This window comes from Salvia splendens, chromosome 2, assembly GCF_004379255.2.
Source record: "Salvia splendens isolate huo1 chromosome 2, SspV2, whole genome shotgun sequence".
NCBI lineage: Eukaryota > Viridiplantae > Streptophyta > Magnoliopsida > Lamiales > Lamiaceae > Salvia > Salvia splendens.
In genome coordinates, this window is record NC_056033.1 from 435,450 (window position 1) to 455,058 (window position 19,609).

A 19,609-nucleotide genomic window follows, 5' to 3' on the forward strand; every position below is an offset into this window, starting at 1 on the left:
TGATGTTATATAAATTGTGGATACTACGAGTTTTTTTTTTTTTTTTGCTATAAATCGTCAACCAAAATCATTTTTTGTGTAACAAGGTGTACTCTAATTTTATTCATTGTTGTGTGAAAAACATAACAGAAGGAGAAATGAAATAAATGTGAGAGTTATTTCCTAAGTTACTGGAAAATTGTATTCCTTTGAAATATTTATTCTTTGATTTGTAGTTTAACTTAGACTATTATTTTCTTCATTCAATTTTCAATATATAGAATATTAAATTAAGTTCGTGGAGCGCGTCTGGACTCTATTTGAATTAGTCAATTTAAGACTAATTAGAGCCCTGATAATCTTACAATAGCATCGCTTCATTATTAATATAGTAATTATCTTTTTTTTTTCTTTTGGTTTATCATTGCAGGTGACGGTCGCATTCAGATGCTGTAACACTCTTGTCTTAAACCAAAACCTCAATTTGCGGCGCTGGACACGTGACCACATGCATATCTATCTCCATTACAAATTCGTGTAAAACCTACATAGAGTAAAAATGAATATCAAAAATTCAAACATATACTCCCTCCTTTCCGGACTACTTGCACTTATTTTCTTTCTGGGCGTCTCAAGTTATTTGCACTCTTTCCATTTTTAGTAAAAATTACCATCTACAGCCGCAATAGTTGACTTTGCTATACACTCATTCCTTAATCTCCGTGCCGAAAAGGAAATGTGCGAGTAGTCCGAGACGGAGAGAGCAGTAAATTTAAATTAACAATTTCACTCTAGCATTTATTTTTGACTGCTGAGTCCTGACATTTTCGGTGAATAGACGATAGGTCCACACCCATATTCATTTTTTCCAATTAATTGACATGTTTCGATATTTCCACCCATATTCAATTTTTATATTACTACTTGACATTTTCCACATGTGTTTTTTTTCCTTCGTGCTAGGTAGCACCACACTTTTCGTGAACGAACGAACATGAGAATAAAACAACATTTTCAAGAAAACGAATAAAATATTATACTACATACACAATTTATAATCTTTTATATATTGGGAGTTTTTGAAAGGTTAAGAATCCTAAGGTATAAAATAATTTTTCTAATTTTAATATTTTTGAAATAATTTACTGATTACAACCTAGATTTTTACTTTATTTTAGAAGTGAGCTGATAATTTTTATATCATTCTTTAGTTGTACTCTTATTTTATAATTTATTGTTATGTTGTTAGAATATTTGATTATAATTAAGAATAAATAATTAAAATAATTTTATCATTCTCACAGTTTTCTGATTTTTCTTCTTCACCTCCAAAAGCCACAGATTTTTTTCTCTAGCTCATCAAATAATTTCTCAAATCAGTATTAATTCATAATTAGTGCTCCCAATTAATATCTACTCCATTAGTTACTCATACGAAAATAAAGATAATACTCCCTTCATCCCACTCTAAGAGAAGCATATCTAATTCAACACGAGATTTTATGTAGTGTTGTTTTATGAGTAAAGTGGATAGATAAAATAAGAAATATAGAAACAGTAAAGAAAGCGAGATTTCTATATTTAGAAAAGAGTGAGATCCCAAAAAGAATATGTGTTACTTAGAGTGTGAGAGTATTCATTTATCAAATTAAATTAACTTTATACAATACTACATCCGTCGTTGAAAAATACTTAGAAACTTTTGAAACGACATGGATTTTAATATACAATTGGTAAAGTAAGAGTGAATTATAAGTAAAATAAGAGAGATGAAGAAAAAAAATGAGTAAAGTAAAAGAGATGAAGGAAAAAGTAGTGGAAGTAGTGTTAGTGAATTGTGAGTCCAATTCCTAAAATTGAAAATTTTAAAAATTTCTATTTATAAGAGACGGATCAAAAGAGGTAATACTCTACTACTAGCTCGTGTTCTTTCATGTTATTACATTGTTAAAACTCTTAATTCCTCTATATAAGTGTGGATAACACTCCCTCTTATAAGGCCTTTTAAGGGGTGAGTGACTCATTTCTAATATATATCAATACCATTGTTGGCGCCTGGCAACAAAACACAGTTTAAATTTTGTAGCGAAATGACACGATTACCCATCCACAATGAGTCAAGAAAAGCATAATCTCTTAGACAAAATAAGGAATCACTACTAAAATGTGTAACTTTCTTGACCTAATTTAATTTTTACGTCTACAATTACCGCAATTTCAACTATGAATTTCACGATGATCTCGGGAAGTTTCTCAACTGGAAACATAGATATGAGCCATTTCTCCAAACAAAATATATTAGGAATGTAAAATAAAGTATGTATATTTAGTTTGTCATTTGATTGGATGTTTTAATATTTGATTATTTTCAATAAATTGCATTGATAAAAATTATGTTGTATTTTAAGTAGGACAAGGAAAATATAAGTAGATAGTGAAATAGTACTAATTTATGTCACTTGTGAGGTCAAGTTTTCCTTAATTATTACAGTGCTCTCTAATTACGCGTTTCAAAGTCGTGTTAATAAATTTTGCCATGCTGAAGTGGATAGGAGTCAACTAACTTGTGAAACGGGCATTCAATTTAGTAATTAATTTTTGATTATGAAGTATCCAGTCAAATTTATTCATTTATTGCTAAAAAATTACACTAGAAAAAGTGTGGTATAGCTATTTAATTCACACCCAACCCCAACCCCAACCCCAACCCCAACCCACTCACGAAAAAAATCTTACTACAAAAAAAGAAGAAAGAGAAAAGACATGTGTGGAAAATCTAAATTATTATTTGAGGACTTTCAAATCTGTTATATTCAGCACACAGAATTGAAACTTGAAAATTAAAGCTACCTAGCTTGTTAAATTTCCATGTTCAGAAAATTCAAGGAAAATTCAATCATTACTTCTAGATGGGAAGAAGGAACTCAGATTCTAATTCAGATAATTCACTCCCATAAATATGATGAATGTCACTAAGAGTATAAAGAATGTCATGAGGGATTGGTAAAAATTGTAAAATAATAGTCTGGATTAGAATGTGAAAATTAATACTAGTAAGTAGTAATAGAACATGAGAAAGTCTAAAAAGATGACAAAATTAATTTAGATGTAATATACTATTTGTGAGCAGACAAAAAACACAAAATTGTTTATAGTTTATGGTGGTTGAGACAGCCAGAGTAGACTTGGTTATTTTTAATGTTGGATTTGGATAAACAATAAGAGCGGCGAGCAGCGTAAGCTGGAGGGTGTTTGCATTTCATTATTAAATGCTGCAACATGATTAGAGTATAATATAGGTGGTGCGGTCCAGGACTCATAAATTGAATGTGTTATAAACAAAAAATATAAATCAATAGAAAGAAAATCAACTAAAATAAAATCCAGTTCAATAAAAAGTGATTTATCAGAAATCATTTTGACCTATACTAACTCAAAAGTACAAAGTCATTACAAAAGACAAGAAAATGGATTACAAAAACTGAGGAACGAAAGAATCAACGATGATGAGCTTTCTTGAACTCGACAACTGACCAAAATGTACAATATGACAAGCATAACCCAACTGTGACAAGATGGAATTAATTTCTCCATGTCTTGACTCAATGTGGACATGTCAGGAATGTGAAAACGAACAATCACCTAATATCTAACGCCTTCAAACCAAACAAAAGCTAGTAGTAGTATTTAGAGATTCAGACTTACATAATTGTGAATTAGGCTTGGCTATCTATGTAGGACTCCGAGGAATCTCGACATTCCCATAACTTTTCAAATAGAAAACAGTAGTAAAAATAATAGGAGTAGTAGAACAAATGAGCCAACCAGTCCACCATACTTAAAAGGACAAACTAATTTCTCTTATAAATGGTGATCATGTAAAGATAATAGAGCCCAAAATGCTTACCGTAATATCTCAGCGCAGCCAGACATGCTCTGATAAATTAGTTCAGTTCTTACCTTGAAAAGCAAACTAGTCAATGACATGTGCAACAAATATAGGGCAGTAGTATGTTTCATTACATATAGCAAGTTTCATACAACCTGGTGGTTGTCGATATCAGGGACTGGATACAGATATATATTAAGAATACTTGTATTACTATAACATTCAAAGACACTCCATATGATGAGACTGCACATGGTGGAGACAATGCATTAAATTGTGATGAAAATAATTAACTCGGTCCTACATAACTTATGTATAGAAACATTGCAAAAAGGTGCACATATTTCAGTTACTAGCCAAGATAAAAGACATGCATCCATAAATAACCCAAGAGCTGATTAAAGTCACATTACTTAGCTTCACAATAGGACGAGAATCACAAGGCACCACCTGAGGAACTTTTCAGATCCTGCAGTCACACAAAAAAACTTAGATACTCAACCTTACACTAATGCCTGCAAGCCAGAAAGAAAATGCATGTGGTTTAACAAGCAAGCAGTGCCCAATCACATTAATTGACACATCAACATTTCTCTGAGTAATATTCAGACAAGAGACTTGAGGGTTGAGGCAGATTTTTACACCACTAACTGAAAATCTAAAGCATTTTAGAGGTGACTGCCCACCATTATGGAAGCTGGGGAGAGAACAGTTTCAAAGATTCAGTATACTATTTGTGAAATGCAAACGTAAATACAAAATGATCAAATCTTTTCACAGAGAAATTGTACAAAAAAAAATCTTGGAACAACAATTAATAAACTTAAAATGTAATGTCTAATTATTATCCATGTTACAGTCTGCTACAAGTACAATGGCATAAGTAAATGAAGAACTACAAGTGTCTTGAACTTCAATCCAGAAGGATGGACAATATTGCGTCTGACTGTGGAATGTCTTGCGTCCACCCCCAGTCACTTGAATTGCATCCATAACTTAACTTAAAGTTAGTAATGTTTTCTTTTGCTTATTATCTCTCTTAAGTTGAACCTTCAATTTCTTACCACCTAATTGAAATCCATTCATCATATTAATGGCATTCTGTGCTGCCACTGGTGTATCATAACTAACAAATCCTGGAGAGAAGCCGATAGAAAGGTTAATACATGTAGTAATTGCACCGGATTAACAATAACGCAGGAATAATCATACCAAAACACTTGGTAACCCCAGTTGCTTTGTTGACAAAAACCTTGGAGCTCAGTACCCTACCAAAATGCTGAAAGGCGCTTGCAAGCTCATCATCACCTAATTCTTGAGGAATGTGGTAAATAAACAAATTCGCTCCAGGTGGACCTGCTTTCAAAGAGAATTGCTCACACCTTTAGTATTAGACACATAAATATACAAAAAAATGCTAGTCTAGCAGTTTCAGCAACCTTCATTAATCTGTCTCCCTAAGTTAGCGCTGACAGTTGATGATGCTGCGGATTGAGTATCTGCAGTAGATGGTGATAGAGAACCAGATGAATCACCCAGTGGGCGATTGCTAATCATTCCTCCAGGATAAGTTAAGGGATATTGAACCCCATGTACAGCTGGATAAGCAGATCCTACATAATTAGGTGCGAATAGTTTCTTGGAGCCATTCCAGATAAAAGATCAGGTGTTACTCCACGTATAGCATTTCCTAGGTTTAACGGTGAGATAAGATTGTGGTAGGCATGCTGATTCTGCAATGGCGGTAGGCGATAGTGCATGAGACCATAAGTCCCAGGAGTCTACAAAGGCGAGCAGAAACTAATATAAATATACCTTCAACATCAACCAGCAATATCAAAGTGTGAAAAAGTATGCACCTTGAAGGTGGTTAGCAACATCAAAGGGTAGTATGGGTCCACCTTGAAGGTAGTTACAATAAATGGAAAGTGCATAATTTTGTACATTGTGGACATACTAACATGGTAAAAAGTACTCCTGTCTATTCTTAGTGAACAAAGGGAGCATAAACCTTAAAAGGCTATATCTTATACTATAAAATATGCAAATTATTCATCAATTATAAACTGAACAAACCTGAAAACCATATCCATTATATGGAGGCATATAGCCCATCAGCAAAGCACCATATAAATGTTGCCTGGAGTCATCTGGATATGGCACATTAGATGCAAAGGATAGAGCTTTCTGCGCTCTCCTTGCCTGTCTTTCCTTTTCTGTATCGGCCCACTTGACCACCAGTGGAACAGTTGAACCCTATTACAGACACTTATACTAGTAATGCTAAAAAACTCAGTATATCTAATCTATAAGGATTACCTGAAATTTACAAATTTTGCTAAATAATGATATCAAAAATCACACAATTTTGGAGTCTGAATTACACACCTATATAAATAGTTCATTTTGTTCCTAGTTTGTTCCTATTACTAAAACACCTATTAAGCACGAGCATGTTGAAATAGATGTGCAACCTTAAAGATAAGAGAAGAAACTCATAGAATAGGTTAACGGATAACTTTCACACATTACAAGTGCATAGACTAAGTGTTAAATTGGCCCACACCTCAATCTTATGCTTCCCATTGAGGGCTTCAATAGCTGCAAGCGCTTGTTCTTTTGTCTCAAACTTCAGAAAAGCACAACCTATAGTAAGAAGAATGATTGGCAGGATTTAATTAGAACAGTGATAACCGCTGTACTATATGCAGTTCTGCAAAAACTGACTAAGGAAAACCAAGCATAAGGCAAAGAAAACAAAAAAAACTTAACCTTTGCTGGTTTGTTGATAACCTCTAACAAGTTGTAATTCTTTTATTGTCCCATAATTTGAAAATAGTGCAGAGACCTCAGCATCAGAAAGATTTTTAGGAAGCATACCGATAAAGATTTTGTGCTCTGATATTTTGGCAAAAAATATAGTGAAATCAATTCTACAAATAGAAACAACAGCATTAGGGGAAAAACATATGAATAACTAAAAGAAAATAGTTGCATGATAATTTACAAGACACGTTATAAAACATAATAATACGAGTTTGAAATTATATAACACGTAGCCTTTCCAACTAGCCATCAGCATACTTCACTTGCAACAGGCTAGATGCCTGAATTGGAAAAACACAGAACATGTGGCTTTTATATCAGATATAGAACACTGATAGATATGAACAAGATCTCTCACGTGAAAGAATGGTTCAGGTTAAACATGCCTATCCAGAACCTTTTCTAAATTTTGACAATTGCAATATGAAGCAAACCCTAAAACCCACAGTAATAGCCAGCTATAGCACTTATTTCCTCTTGTTATTCTTCATGATGATCAACTTACTCTAAAGTTTACTTAAGTATATTATCTACTATGAGGGGAGCAAACCCTGGGAAACTTTTATATACTGAGTTCGAAGTTAACTTACGAAATAAAATCAACTTCGGAAAGGGGAATTCTAAGGACCTTAAAGATCATGATGTTGAGTAGTTTTTTTTCTACCCATAGATCAACCCTGACGGCTAGTTCAAGAAAGATGCAATGCCACCCACTGCCATGATAATATGACAAAGAGTTCAGTAGATGATGTGAATTTTTATAGATTTGTTTTCTTTTTCAGTTTCGAAAACACATGAGAGATAGAACCACCTGAGCCAATTCACAACCTACAGTTTACTAGTATTTGATACCCCTGCCAAATATTCTCTTCAACATCATATTGCATCTGATTCCTCCCATATTAGTGAGTGTACAATTTTGGCTGAACATAACATCCAATCAGGACAAGAAGGGGGCAACGTCTACTTCAGTAATTTACCAACAAATGTAAACTTGTTGAAACTATATGTATGAAGAGGACAATGTAAGAGATGGGAAAAGAAAGGGCAGACACCAAAATTAAGGCTATGATATACAAAGTCTGCACCGTTTGCATCTTATTGCTTTTAAGTTGAAGTCAAGAGAACTAGAATAAAGCAAATTAACATTAATGACAAAATGTGAAACTTGAAATAGAAACTCAAGCAGCTTGAAAACTGGGTAGTAAACTGACACAAGGACTTGTGTGACAAAATCCTGAAAGTTCTACCGATACAGTCCGGTTCAGCAATATGTATAGCCAAAAGTAGAAGTTAACATTAACAGAAAGTAGACATCATGTACTTTAATTGAATCTAGCAGTGTAATCAATGTAGTACTATCATAATAGAAACATCCATAATCAGATAAAACACACAAAATGTGAGGCATTGACAGATTTCCAACTATCATCGATCATAAAGCATAATCAGAAAATTGAATCGTAATTTCCTAATTATATCAAGTGCCATTATCATTCCACGTAAATCAGAATTAATGCAATCTAGAGACAAACAAGTAGGCAGCAGACAATAACACTAACCCCAGGCAGCGTCTTCTTATTATGGCACTCTTCTATTAAAAAGAAAATAAAGTATTGATGCACACCATGCCAGTCAACGGGCCTCTTTGGCCAACTAGCTGCATTTGCAGCCTGACCTTCAGAACATCTGTATTCCAACATATACTAAGTCACTTCATTTCCCAAAAAATAAGATAAACAAAAAAGGGGGAAACAATGAGTTAGACTTGGCCAGCTAACTGATGGCCAATCAAATCTCAATTTAGGACCCAATTTAAAGTTCTATGTACATGATCTATCAATTGGCTTTGGTTTTTTATGAATCTTACTATCATTTAATCATCTGCCATAAATCTAAGGAAAAGGCACTCATAGCAAAGTTACAGCGTCTGACTGAATGCTGTGGGTTAAGAACCAAATTATCAACCTACTCACGAAAAGCTCCGTGTTACACTAATCACAAATCCAATTTGATAGCTTTACAAACACTCTCCGAAGCAAGAGACACCAAACACTCCCCAAATTCTCAACACTAGTTATCTTTATCAGAAAAATAAAAGGAAAGGTATCAGTATCATCCGCAAAGATTTAGCATATGATAGGTGCTAAACAGAGAAAGAAATAACCTAAAGGATGGGTAATTCCGGTTGCAGTAGCAACAGACATTCCACTCGTGCTAAAAAAAACATCGGATGAGGACACTCCCCATTTTGCTTTCATTGATCCTACAACCATCATCCAATCTAAAAATCAGAAATTAACTTATAAACTAAAATCGACGTAAACAATCAGCAGAAACATGCCGATAAACAATTGGGCCCAACATTATGAACCATTTGCATAAACAATAGGAATTACAACTTGTACACACACATTACTTTCAATCAATTAACAGAAAAAATTAACGCAGATTTACCAGCGGAGGAGGACGAGGAGTTCGTCATAGGCAATTTCGAGAGATTCTCTCTCTGACCGACTGTATTTCCGCAGAGCGAAATGATTGAAAGCTGAAGCGTTATTTTTAAGAAGATGAGGAAAGCAACATTGCTGTTGATGGGCTTCTTTTGTCTTGGTAGTATTTTTTCTACTTTTTGAGGCGATATTTAATTTTGCGACGATGTAAGTAAGCTTAGTCTTGCTTAATTAATTAAAATAAATATTGAATGATTAGTAGTTCAAATAAATTTATAATTAGTTAATCTAAAAAAATGAATGGTAAATAAAATTTTACTATTTCTTTTTCTATTAGTATTCATATCAGCTGAAAGAAGCACACTGCAATTGATTAATTAGCCTGAATTTATATTGTAGATATCCTACTTATTAAACGTGGCTTATAAGAAAATTGCGAATATATTGTTCTGTTTTGAGACTGCACTTGTTGCTTTAAATTTTTATCAAGGAAATGCACTTGATCAAACAATGCGTGATTCGCACTAATTTTTACGAATAAATGACAAATTAAAAATATATATATATATCCACTATTTATCATACACTGGAGCAAACGTTCTTACTTACATTGCATAATATTAAAGTTGATAGACAGATAATATGATACAGTACTAGATAAACAATAGACAGTTACCAATTTGTGGTGTACAAAAAGTGATTTTTGTTACAAGCCTCAAATAAATTGAATCTTCAATTGTTGAAAAGCAAGTATGCCCATCTCACCTCTTGAGTATGCACCATGAATGGCCGGGGAAAACGCATTTTTCGTGGTTCACAGCGCCTTCAATCCAATCCCACGGAGCTGCTCGCATCGAATGAAGGTGATCGTTGTTTGAGGGCCAACTCTCGTGAACGATGCAAACGCCCTTGTTAAAAAACAAGAGAGTTAAGTTAACAAACCGCATTGGTGCAAGATTTTACAGAATGCAAAACAGTTTCTCACCCTTTGTACAAGCCTCGAGGGCATTCTTTTCTCAGAAGCTGAAACCACTCACACATATAGATGTCATTACTTTGCATGAATACTACAATGATGCAAAGTAATAAAAAAGGTAAGAGCCTGATAAGCACAGTCAAGGCCATTTTTATAGTTTCCAACAAGTTTGGACTCTCGTTGCAGCATAAGCACTGTTCAATGTTAGGAGTAAGAAACAGCAGAGAGTTGTTCAATGTAAAGCATCAACAGTTGAGGTATTGTAAGTTGTAACTAACTAGTATATACTACAAGCATGATTGTGTTAGGTAAGTGGAGTTTACATGAGATGCAGATAGAATCCATTCTCGAGTGAAGTCCATCTCATGACTAGCTGAAATTTAAGTTGACAAAGTTACTTATGAAAGCAAGAGAATGGAGTAAATAGGGCAGAAACAGGCCTCAACCCTCTTGGTTTCATCATACGTAGCAAGCTGTGAGGCGGTGAAGACAGCAGCGCGTGTCATCTCAGGGCCAGCCCCTTTCCAGAAGCCGGTCAACCCCTCGTCTGCAGCCATCTTCCGCAGCTCCTGCAACTGACCTTTAGTGATCAGTCTCTCCATCTGCATCCGCACCTAAAAACACAAAGTTTGGAGAGGTAGTGAGGAAAAGAGTAAAGAGTTGAAGATCCATGAAAAGTAGTAGTACCTTCAAGACTTCGACCGGATTGGTGACTGCGGTTGCAAGAGCACCAGAGAAGGCTCCAATGACTATCTTGGTGAAGATATTGGGGGAGCCCAAGGCCATCTCAGAGAGGCGCAGTGATGGTTCGTATAAGCCTAAACGAAGACCTCCGTAGAAAACTGACCTCACTAGCCCAGGTGTCAATCCCATATACAAGGCCCTCAATCCTTCATTTTTTACCAAGTTTATGCCAACTTGTGTCTGCACACAAGAAAATGGACTCTCCATGAAAGTATTAGCTGACTAAGAAACTTATTTTTCTGTTGAAAAAGGATACATACATATGCATACATACCATGCTGATCAAAGGGCCTCTTTGGCCAACCATTTGCATTTGCAGCCTAACCTTTAGAAGATCTATAAACCAAAATTACATAAAAATTGGATCTTTGAGAAGAAGAAGAAAGAAAATACAGTAAAATGACGTAGAGGATGAGTGACGGGGGAAGCAGCAGCGACGGCGGCTCCGCTGGTGCCAAAATGATAAAAAAGCATGGGATGGGGAGGCTACCCATGTTGCTTTATCTGATCATACAATTCAACAAGAGAAAAGTGTGCACATGTAGTAGATGGTTGAATTACCAGAGGAGGTGTCAGCCACAGGCAATTTGAGAGCCTTTCAAGGAGAAGAATAGCAGCAAAACGTTTCCAGTTATTAAATGCATTTAATTATAATGGTAATGGGTGAGCAAGGTCCACCCCACAGTTATGGAATTGTAAGCTCACTTATTTCTGTAGCAAGAGTCGATCATTCAAGTTTAAAAAGGTACAGGTAGTATGTCCCAGGATAAAGAGGCAGTTACTTCTTTTTTCAAATTTCTCACAACTATCAAGATTCACGTGAAATCGTGAATATGCCCATGCGGATCAAAATTCAAACACTGCTTGTGAGATTCCAACAAATATTGTTTTGTTTATAAATTAATACTACTTACTCCTTTCTTATTGCAATAGTTAAGAGAATCTTAATTCGCATCAATGACGTGGGAAAAAGAATCTTCCAAATACACATCCACTTTTCTTAACTTAATTCTATATCCAACTGCAGTCTGCAGAATTTAATTTCAGCCAAATTTCATAGCTCTGCTTATTCACATTCTATCAACTTTAATATCAACAGCATACTCGACGAACCCTAAATTATTAGTAAATTACATGCTAGGTTTCTCAATCAATAATACAAACATCGAATAGCCAAAACCATCAAACTAAGTAGCGTGAAAAATAGCAGCAATCCAGGCAAATAAATTAGTACGCACCTTTGCTTGGGAACAAGTTTGAATGCACAATTGGTACTCATGAGAGAGAGAGAGAGAGAAATGGCTCTTTCTTTCACCTCTCTTCTATTTGGAGTCTTCATATTCATTGTGCTGCCGCCTGCACATACAATCTTACGCCGTCTCTCGATTAGTCCTCGATCACCCACCAAATCCTAATTTGGAAACTCGCACTCACAACAATATTTGAAATTGTATTCTCTTGGTTCTATCTTTTTATGTTGGTTTATCATATTAACTGATTCTTTAAATTTTTATCATTAAAAATACATATTGGATTCATATGTTTTAAATTTTATAGTTTACATATACTATTATTCAATCACTAGTTTATGTGATTGCATAATACTGGAGTACTACATTAGTACAGTATAACATATGTTTAGTTGATGCTTACTTTGTTATGAGGATTGGGGCAAAACTGCACAATCAGTCAAGCTCGGTGTTAGCCGAGCTTAATCGTGCGCGGCAGGGACTGATATACTGTTAGGTGATTGATTGCAGCTCGGTGTTAGCCGAGCTTAATCGTGCTCGGTGATTAGCCGAGCTTAATCGTGCTCGGTGATTAGCCGAGCTTGCTGGTGCTCGGTATTAGCCGAACTTAGTCGAGTTCGGTGTTGGCCGAACTTAGTCGAGTTCGGTGTTGGCCGTTGTTATTAACTGATGCATAGACAAACGTGAGCCGTCGGATGCGATTAGTTAGTTAGCTTAAATGACAGCCGTTGGATTTGTTTTGGTTGTTAGATTAGTGTTATATAGAGTGAATAACCGAGCTGTGCAAGCGGAGTGAGAGAAAGATTTTTCATCCATCAGTTTGTAATCCTCCACAAGAAATTGAATACAAGATTTCCATTAATTCTCCGAGAGTTGTTCTTAGCTTTATTCATTTTCATATCGAGTGTTTGTTCTTCTTGTTCCGGAATCGATCTTGTTGTGATAGCAAGATTGAGTCGCGTATTTGCTACCATTACAAATTGGCGCCGTCTGTGGGAAAAACGAAGAAGGACGACGCATTCAACAATGTCTACCACGAAGTTCGACGTTGAGCGGTTCACCGGCGAAAATGATTTCGGCCTGTGGAGATTGAAAATGAAAGCTGTTCTTATGCAGCAAGGAGTCTGGGATTATGTCAAATCCAAGGCGGATGAGAAGGAGATTCAAGGAATGGATGCGGCGAAATCTCAAGAACTGGAATACAAGGCGTATAGCTCGATTGTCTTGTGCCTCAGCGATAGAGTCTTGAGGGAGGTTCAAAAGGAAGATGATGCCGCAGGAGTTTGGGAGAAGTTAGAGAAAATCTATATGGAGAAGTCGATCTCAAATAGATTGCATCTCAAACAAAGGTTATTCAATTTCAAGTTTTCTGACTCCAAGAACTTAGCAGATCAATTAGAAGATTTTCGCAAGTGCATAGATGATCTTGAGAGTGTGGATGATGCCATGAAAGATGAGGATAAAGCTTTGATGTTATTGAATGCTCTGCCTCAGAGTTTTGAGCAATTCAAAGACTCAATACTTCTTGGAAGGGATTCGAAGGTGACTTTAGAGGAGGTATATTCTGCATTAAAGCTGAAGGGAATGCAGAAATCTGTCAGCAAGCAAATCGATCAAGCTGCTGAAAGCCTTAATGTGAAGACTGCATCAAAGAAACAATTCAAATTCAAGAAACCCTCATCTGATAAATGGAGACCACGGGGTGCGAAGGAAGGTGATCAGAAGGAGTCAAGAAGTTGTTTTTGGTGTAAGAAACCAGGACACATCAAGCAAAATTGCTTTGCTTGGAAGAAAAGACAAGCTGAAAATCACAAAGCAGATGGTACAGCAGCTATCACTGAGGAAATTGAAGAGGCAAGAGCTCTCAATGTGGTGGAGGATAGTCCATTATCAAGGCTGTGGATCATGGATTCAGGTTGCAGTTTCCATATGTCCTCCAACCTTGACTGGTTCCAAGATTTAAAGGAATCTGAAGGCTCGGTGTTGCTAGGAGATGATCATGTGTGTGATGTAAGGGGTGTTGGGAACATATGCTTGAGGATGGAAGATGGATCACTGCGAAAGCTTACTGATGTAAGGTACATCCCATCCATCAAGAGAAATTTGATCTCATTGGGACTTCTTGAGAAGATAGGTTATAAATTGACCCTTTATGGTGGAGAAATGCTTGTTACAAAGGATGGCCAGACGATTATGAGAGCTATCAGAAGTAATGTACTCTATTATCTACAAGCTGAGCCTATTGATGGTTCTGCAAATTCAACTCAACAAACCATCAATTGGCATACAAGGCTCGGGCATGTAGGAGTTGCTGGGATGATGCAGTTGGTGAAACAAGGCATAATTCAGATGTCTGAGTCTGATGTACAAAGACACATTGGATCTTGTGAGGAGTGCATACTTGGTAAGAGCAAAAAACTGCCATATGGAGTGGGCAAGCACACATCGAAAGAGCCTCTCCAATATGTTCACAGTGACATATGGGGACCTGCACCAGTGAATAGCCTTGGAGGAGGCAGGTATTTCTTATCCTTTGTTGATGATTTTTCAAGGAAGGTTTGGATAGTAATAATGAAAGACAAGTCAGAAACATTCCAGAGGTTTCAAGAATGGTGTGTAGGTGTTGAGTTGGAGAAAGGAAAGCCATTGAGGTGTCTTAGGACTGACAACGGGCTTGAGTTCTTGTCCCATGAATTTGATGGATTCTGTAAAGATAAGGGGATAAAGAGGCACAGAACAGTCCCTCACAACCCACAACAAAATGGGGTTGCTGAGAGGATCAATAGAACCATTCTTGAAAGGGTGAGGTGCATGTTAATAGCGTCTGGAATGTCTAAACCATTTTGGGGTGAAGCAGCCTCTACTGCTGTTGTTTTGATCAATAAATGTCCTTCAGCTGCCATTGAAAATCAGACCCCAGACAGCAAATGGTATGGATCTTATGGGGATTATTCAAAACTGAGGCCATTTGGGTGTAGAGCTTATGCTCACATAAAGCAAGGTAAATTGGAACCTAGAGCTCTCAGGTGTGTAATGATTGGGTATCAGATGGGAGTCAGTGGGTACAGGCTGTGGTGCTGTGAGGAAGGAAACAAGAAAGTGGTGGTTAGCAGAGATGTGATCTTCAAAGAATCTGAAATGCCTTTCCTCAACAAGGATAATCAGAAAGTTCATTTTGAGGTGGAGAACCAGAGAGTAACTACAGATGTAACTCAGACTGATCTAAATGCTACATCTGATGTCAGTGGTGGTGGAGCTTCTGGAATGCAAGCTGAAATCAGAACACCAGAGAGAGTGATTGCTAGAAACAGAGCAAAGAGGAATATTAAGCTCCCTTCTAGATTTAATGATTATGACATGATGCACTATGCACTGGCAGTGGCTGAACAGATGGATTACCATGAACCTTCATCTTATAAAGAAGCAATCAGAAGCCCTGAAAAGGATCAGTGGTTGTTAGCTATGCAAGAGGAGATTGATAGCTTGTATAAAAACCACACATGGATCTTGGTACTGAGGCCTACTGATCAGAAAATAGTAGGGTGCAAATGGATTTACAAAAAGAAGGTTGAGGCCTTCAACAACAACCATATCAGGTTCAAAGCAAGGTTGGTGGCTAAGGGGTTCACACAGAGGGAGGGTGTGGATTACAATGAAATTTTCTCACCTGTTGTCAAACACAGCTCCATCAGGCTATTACTTGCTATAGTTGCTCAAAGAGATTGGGAATTGCAACAACTTGATGTTAAAACTGCTTTTCTCCATGGTGAACTTGAAGAAAAAATATACATGGAGCAACCACCTGGTTTTGTGAAGCCAGGAGATGAAAAGAAAGTGTGTTTGCTAAAAAGAAGTCTCTATGGTCTAAAACAAAGCTCAAGGCAGTGGTACCTGAGGTTCAATGTGTTCATGCAGAAGATTGGGTTTGAAAAATCTTTGTATGATCACTGTGTGTTCATCAAGAGAAGAGGTGGAGTTGCTGTAGCATATCTACTGTTATATGTAGATGATATGCTGATCTCTGCAGAGCATAAGGAAGAGGTGGAGTTAGTGAAGGCTGATCTGAAATCTGAATTCGATATGAAAGATCTTGGTGATGCCAAGAAGATTCTTGGGATGGAAATTATCAGAGATAGAGATCACAAGCAGATATGGCTGACTCAAAGGGATTATATCAGTAGTGTGATCAAGAAATTCCAGATGGATCATAGCAAACCAGTGAGCATGCCCCTGAGTTCACAGTTCAAGCTCAGCAGCAATCAAAGCCCTAAAGATGATGAACAGAGAAGAGAAATGGATAAGGTCCCATATGCAAACATAGTGGGGAGTATCATGTACACCATGGTGTGTACAAGGCCAGATATCAGCCAGGCAATAAGTGTTGTGAGCAGGTACATGGCTGATCCGGGTATACAGCATTGGCAAGCTTTAAAATGGATATTAAGGTATCTCAATGGCACTCGGGATTATGGCATACTGTTTGATGGAAGTAAGAATTTTGATACACAGCCTCTATTGGGATATTGTGATTCTGATTTTGCAACTAACATTGACACAAGGAAGTCCCAATCCGGCTATGTTTTCTGCATGTATGGAGCTGCTGTAAGTTGGAGATCGAGTTTGCAATCTGTGGTGGCACTCTCAACAACTGAGGCAGAATATATTTCCATGGCTGAGGCTGTAAAGGAGAGCATGTGGCTGAAAGGAATCTGCTCGGATTTTGGAGTCGATCAAGAAGCTGTGACTGTATTATGTGATTCAAATAGTGCCATATGTCTATCAAAACATCAGACATTCCATGAGAGGAGCAAGCATGTGGATGTTAAGCTTCATTTTGTGAGGGATGAAGTTGAAAAGGGCTCAGTAAAGATTGAGAAAGTAGCTACTGAGCACAATGCTGCTGATATGCTAACAAAGGTGTTACCCGGACTTAAGTTGAAGTATTGCATGGATTTGGTGAATCTGATTCAGCTGGAGTGATTGTGGAAGATGGATATGCTCTGTGGATTGTCCAGTTGTGTCCCAAGGTGGAGATTTGTTATGAGGATTGGGGCAAAACTGCACAATCAGTCAAGCTCGGTGTTAGCCGAGCTTAATCGTGCGCGGCAGGGACTGATATACTGTTAGGTGATTGATTGCAGCTCGGTGTTAGCCGAGCTTAATCGTGCTCGGTGATTAGCCGAGCTTAATCGTGCTCGGTGATTAGCCGAGCTTGCTGGTGCTCGGTATTAGCCGAACTTAGTCGAGTTCGGTGTTGGCCGAACTTAGTCGAGTTCGGTGTTGGCCGTTGTTATTAACTGATGCATAGACAAACGTGAGCCGTCGGATGCGATTAGTTAGTTAGCTTAAATGACAGCCGTTGGATTTGTTTTGGTTGTTAGATTAGTGTTATATAGAGTGAATAACCGAGCTGTGCAAGCGGAGTGAGAGAAAGATTTTTCATCCATCAGTTTGTAATCCTCCACAAGAAATTGAATACAAGATTTCCATTAATTCTCCGAGAGTTGTTCTTAGCTTTATTCATTTTCATATCGAGTGTTTGTTCTTCTTGTTCCGGAATCGATCTTGTTGTGATAGCAAGATTGAGTCGCGTATTTGCTAACATTACATACTTAGATCATACTAACTAGATTGTAGACTAAACTTTCTATTAAGGTATTCTGTATTTCTTTTTAACAATCTTACTGAAAACGAGAATTCCAGCTTCGAAGAATTTAATTAATACATTCTCTATTCTTATTAATTACTATTAAGTTATTATCTAAGTATTTATGGATACACTCAGTTCACATTATATGTACAAAGTTGAGTATTTTGTTACATGATTAGTTGTATATTCAAATATGCACCAGGTCGGGTATCTTATATGATGCACTTTAGATGATTTCTCATTTGGATACTCAATATCTCAGATTCGATTAGTCGGATATTCAAATATGCACCAAGTTGGATATCCTATAAATGACTTCTCATTTGTGAGTAATAAATACTTCGGCATAATTTGGTAGCTATGATAATGAAAGATTAGACTATTTAACCTACATTTTTATCATTTGGTAGCATAGATTATTTAAATATGGACCAAGTTGGATATCCTATAAATGACTTCTCATTTGTGGGTATCCGTTTTCCCATCCCTATAATAAATACTTCGGCATAGTTTGATAGCTATGATAATGGTAGATTAGACTATTTAACCTACATTATTGATCATTTGGTAGCATAGATTATTTATTTCTAAAGCCTATGATTAATGATGGACCCGATATAATAAACTCTCATATTATAGATAAATAATCTGGTCTCCATGGTCTGATTATTTATCTCCATCAATTTTAAAACTTGACAAATCTATTTCTTACACAAATACCCTCATATTAATATATTCTTTTTACATAAATATCCTTTGTTTTTAGTTTAATACATCCGTGTAATCCATTTAAATTTCATGAAAAATTACTTTACATTATTTTAATGACGGTAGCATACGTTAGGCTATGAATAGTCTTTATATAAATTAGTTCATTGACTTATTTAATTAAATGGCGGTGTACTATTTTTTTAAGGAGATATACTCACATGCAAAAGAGTTTCAAGATTTGTTTCACATATGTTAGGCTATGAATCTATGTAAGATTAGTTCAATTCTTCAACTAATCATCCGAAATTTGTTAAAATCCCCAACAACTTCTATTAAATAAGTAGAGATTGGTGGACTTTACTTATTAAAAATATAAATAGTGAAGTAGAAGATCAATTTCTCTGCAGCCTAACTCATTCATTATTGTATTCTTGAAACCTTTGGATCCCTTGGCTAATAAAATGTGTTTTGATATACCAATGCAAAGTACTCCCTCCGTCTGCGAATAAGAGGCCTATTTTGCTATTTCAGTCCGTCCGCGAATAAGAGTCCCGATTCTCTTTACTATATTTAGAAATGAGTAATGGAGACTTGAGAGTTGAGAGAATGGAGTAATGGAGAAGGAGATTGTGTAACGGAGATGGAGGCTAGAACACACCGTTTTATCTAATTTTTAATTAACCCTAATTATTATGAAAGTTAATTAAAAGGATAATATTGTCTTTTACCTTTTTTATTATATTATTTTGGAATCCTGTCAAACAACGTAAAAAATAAAACAAATACTATAGTCTACCAAACGTGTAGAATAGACTATTAATCAAATTTATTAAGATAATTTAACTCATATAGGATTGTTTCACTAATCTACCATAAACTCATGGAATGATGGAAATAATCACGAGAGTGAATTTGCTAGTATAGGATCTATCACTGCTCACACAGAATCTAAAAAATACGGACCACTAATTAAACTAGACAAAACCTAGTCGTACTCCAAATAAATAAATTCAACAAATATACTTCATCTATATTCGGAATCTAAAATGCTTATGTTTTCCACGAGCGAAAACAGCATAGAGTTGACACGTGGAAACAGATTCTCATAAGCAGACAGATATTTCATGAGCT

At 36.2% G+C, this 19,609-nt stretch overlaps 1 protein-coding gene and 1 pseudogene across 5 annotated transcripts; both read right to left on the minus strand.

The window, feature by feature from the left end:
• Positions 1-4,618: 4,618 nt before the first annotated feature.
• LOC121781340 lies at positions 4,619-9,314 on the minus strand (annotated as a pseudogene).
• A 389-nt stretch (positions 9,315-9,703) lies between these two features.
• On the minus strand, positions 9,704-12,322 carry LOC121762624 (mitochondrial substrate carrier family protein ucpB-like). Of its 5 annotated transcripts, none has more exons than XM_042158590.1 (7): positions 12,106-12,322; positions 11,142-11,203; positions 10,811-11,047; positions 10,570-10,737; positions 10,447-10,496; positions 10,133-10,317; positions 9,704-10,055 (listed from the first exon to the last, which is right to left on the minus strand). In XM_042158590.1, exons 2-6 carry the CDS (start codon positions 11,178-11,180, stop codon positions 10,275-10,277), a joined length of 537 nt encoding a protein of 178 aa, XP_042014524.1. In that variant the 5' UTR covers positions 11,181-11,203; positions 12,106-12,322; the 3' UTR covers positions 9,704-10,055; positions 10,133-10,274. The 5 variants fall into 5 exon arrangements, with proteins under 5 accessions (XP_042014524.1, XP_042014532.1, XP_042014516.1 ...); XM_042158598.1 differs by having other exon boundaries at positions 12,183-12,288; XM_042158582.1 differs by having other exon boundaries at positions 11,142-12,322.
• Between the last annotated feature and the right edge of the window lie 7,287 nt (positions 12,323-19,609).

Excerpts from the sequence above, each read along its gene's own strand:
- LOC121762624 (XM_042158590.1), bottom strand. The coding sequence starts at position 11,180 with ATGCAAATGGTTGGCCAAAGAGGCCCTTTGATCAGCATG. Across the intron at positions 11,048-11,141 it reads GAGGCCCTTTGATCAGCATG|ACACAAGTTGGCATAAACTT; the intron begins GTATGTATGCAT and ends TCTTGTGTGCAG. Across the intron at positions 10,318-10,446 it reads GGATTCTATCTGCATCTCAT|TGCTTATGCTGCAACGAGAG; the intron begins GTAAACTCCACT and ends AACATTGAACAG.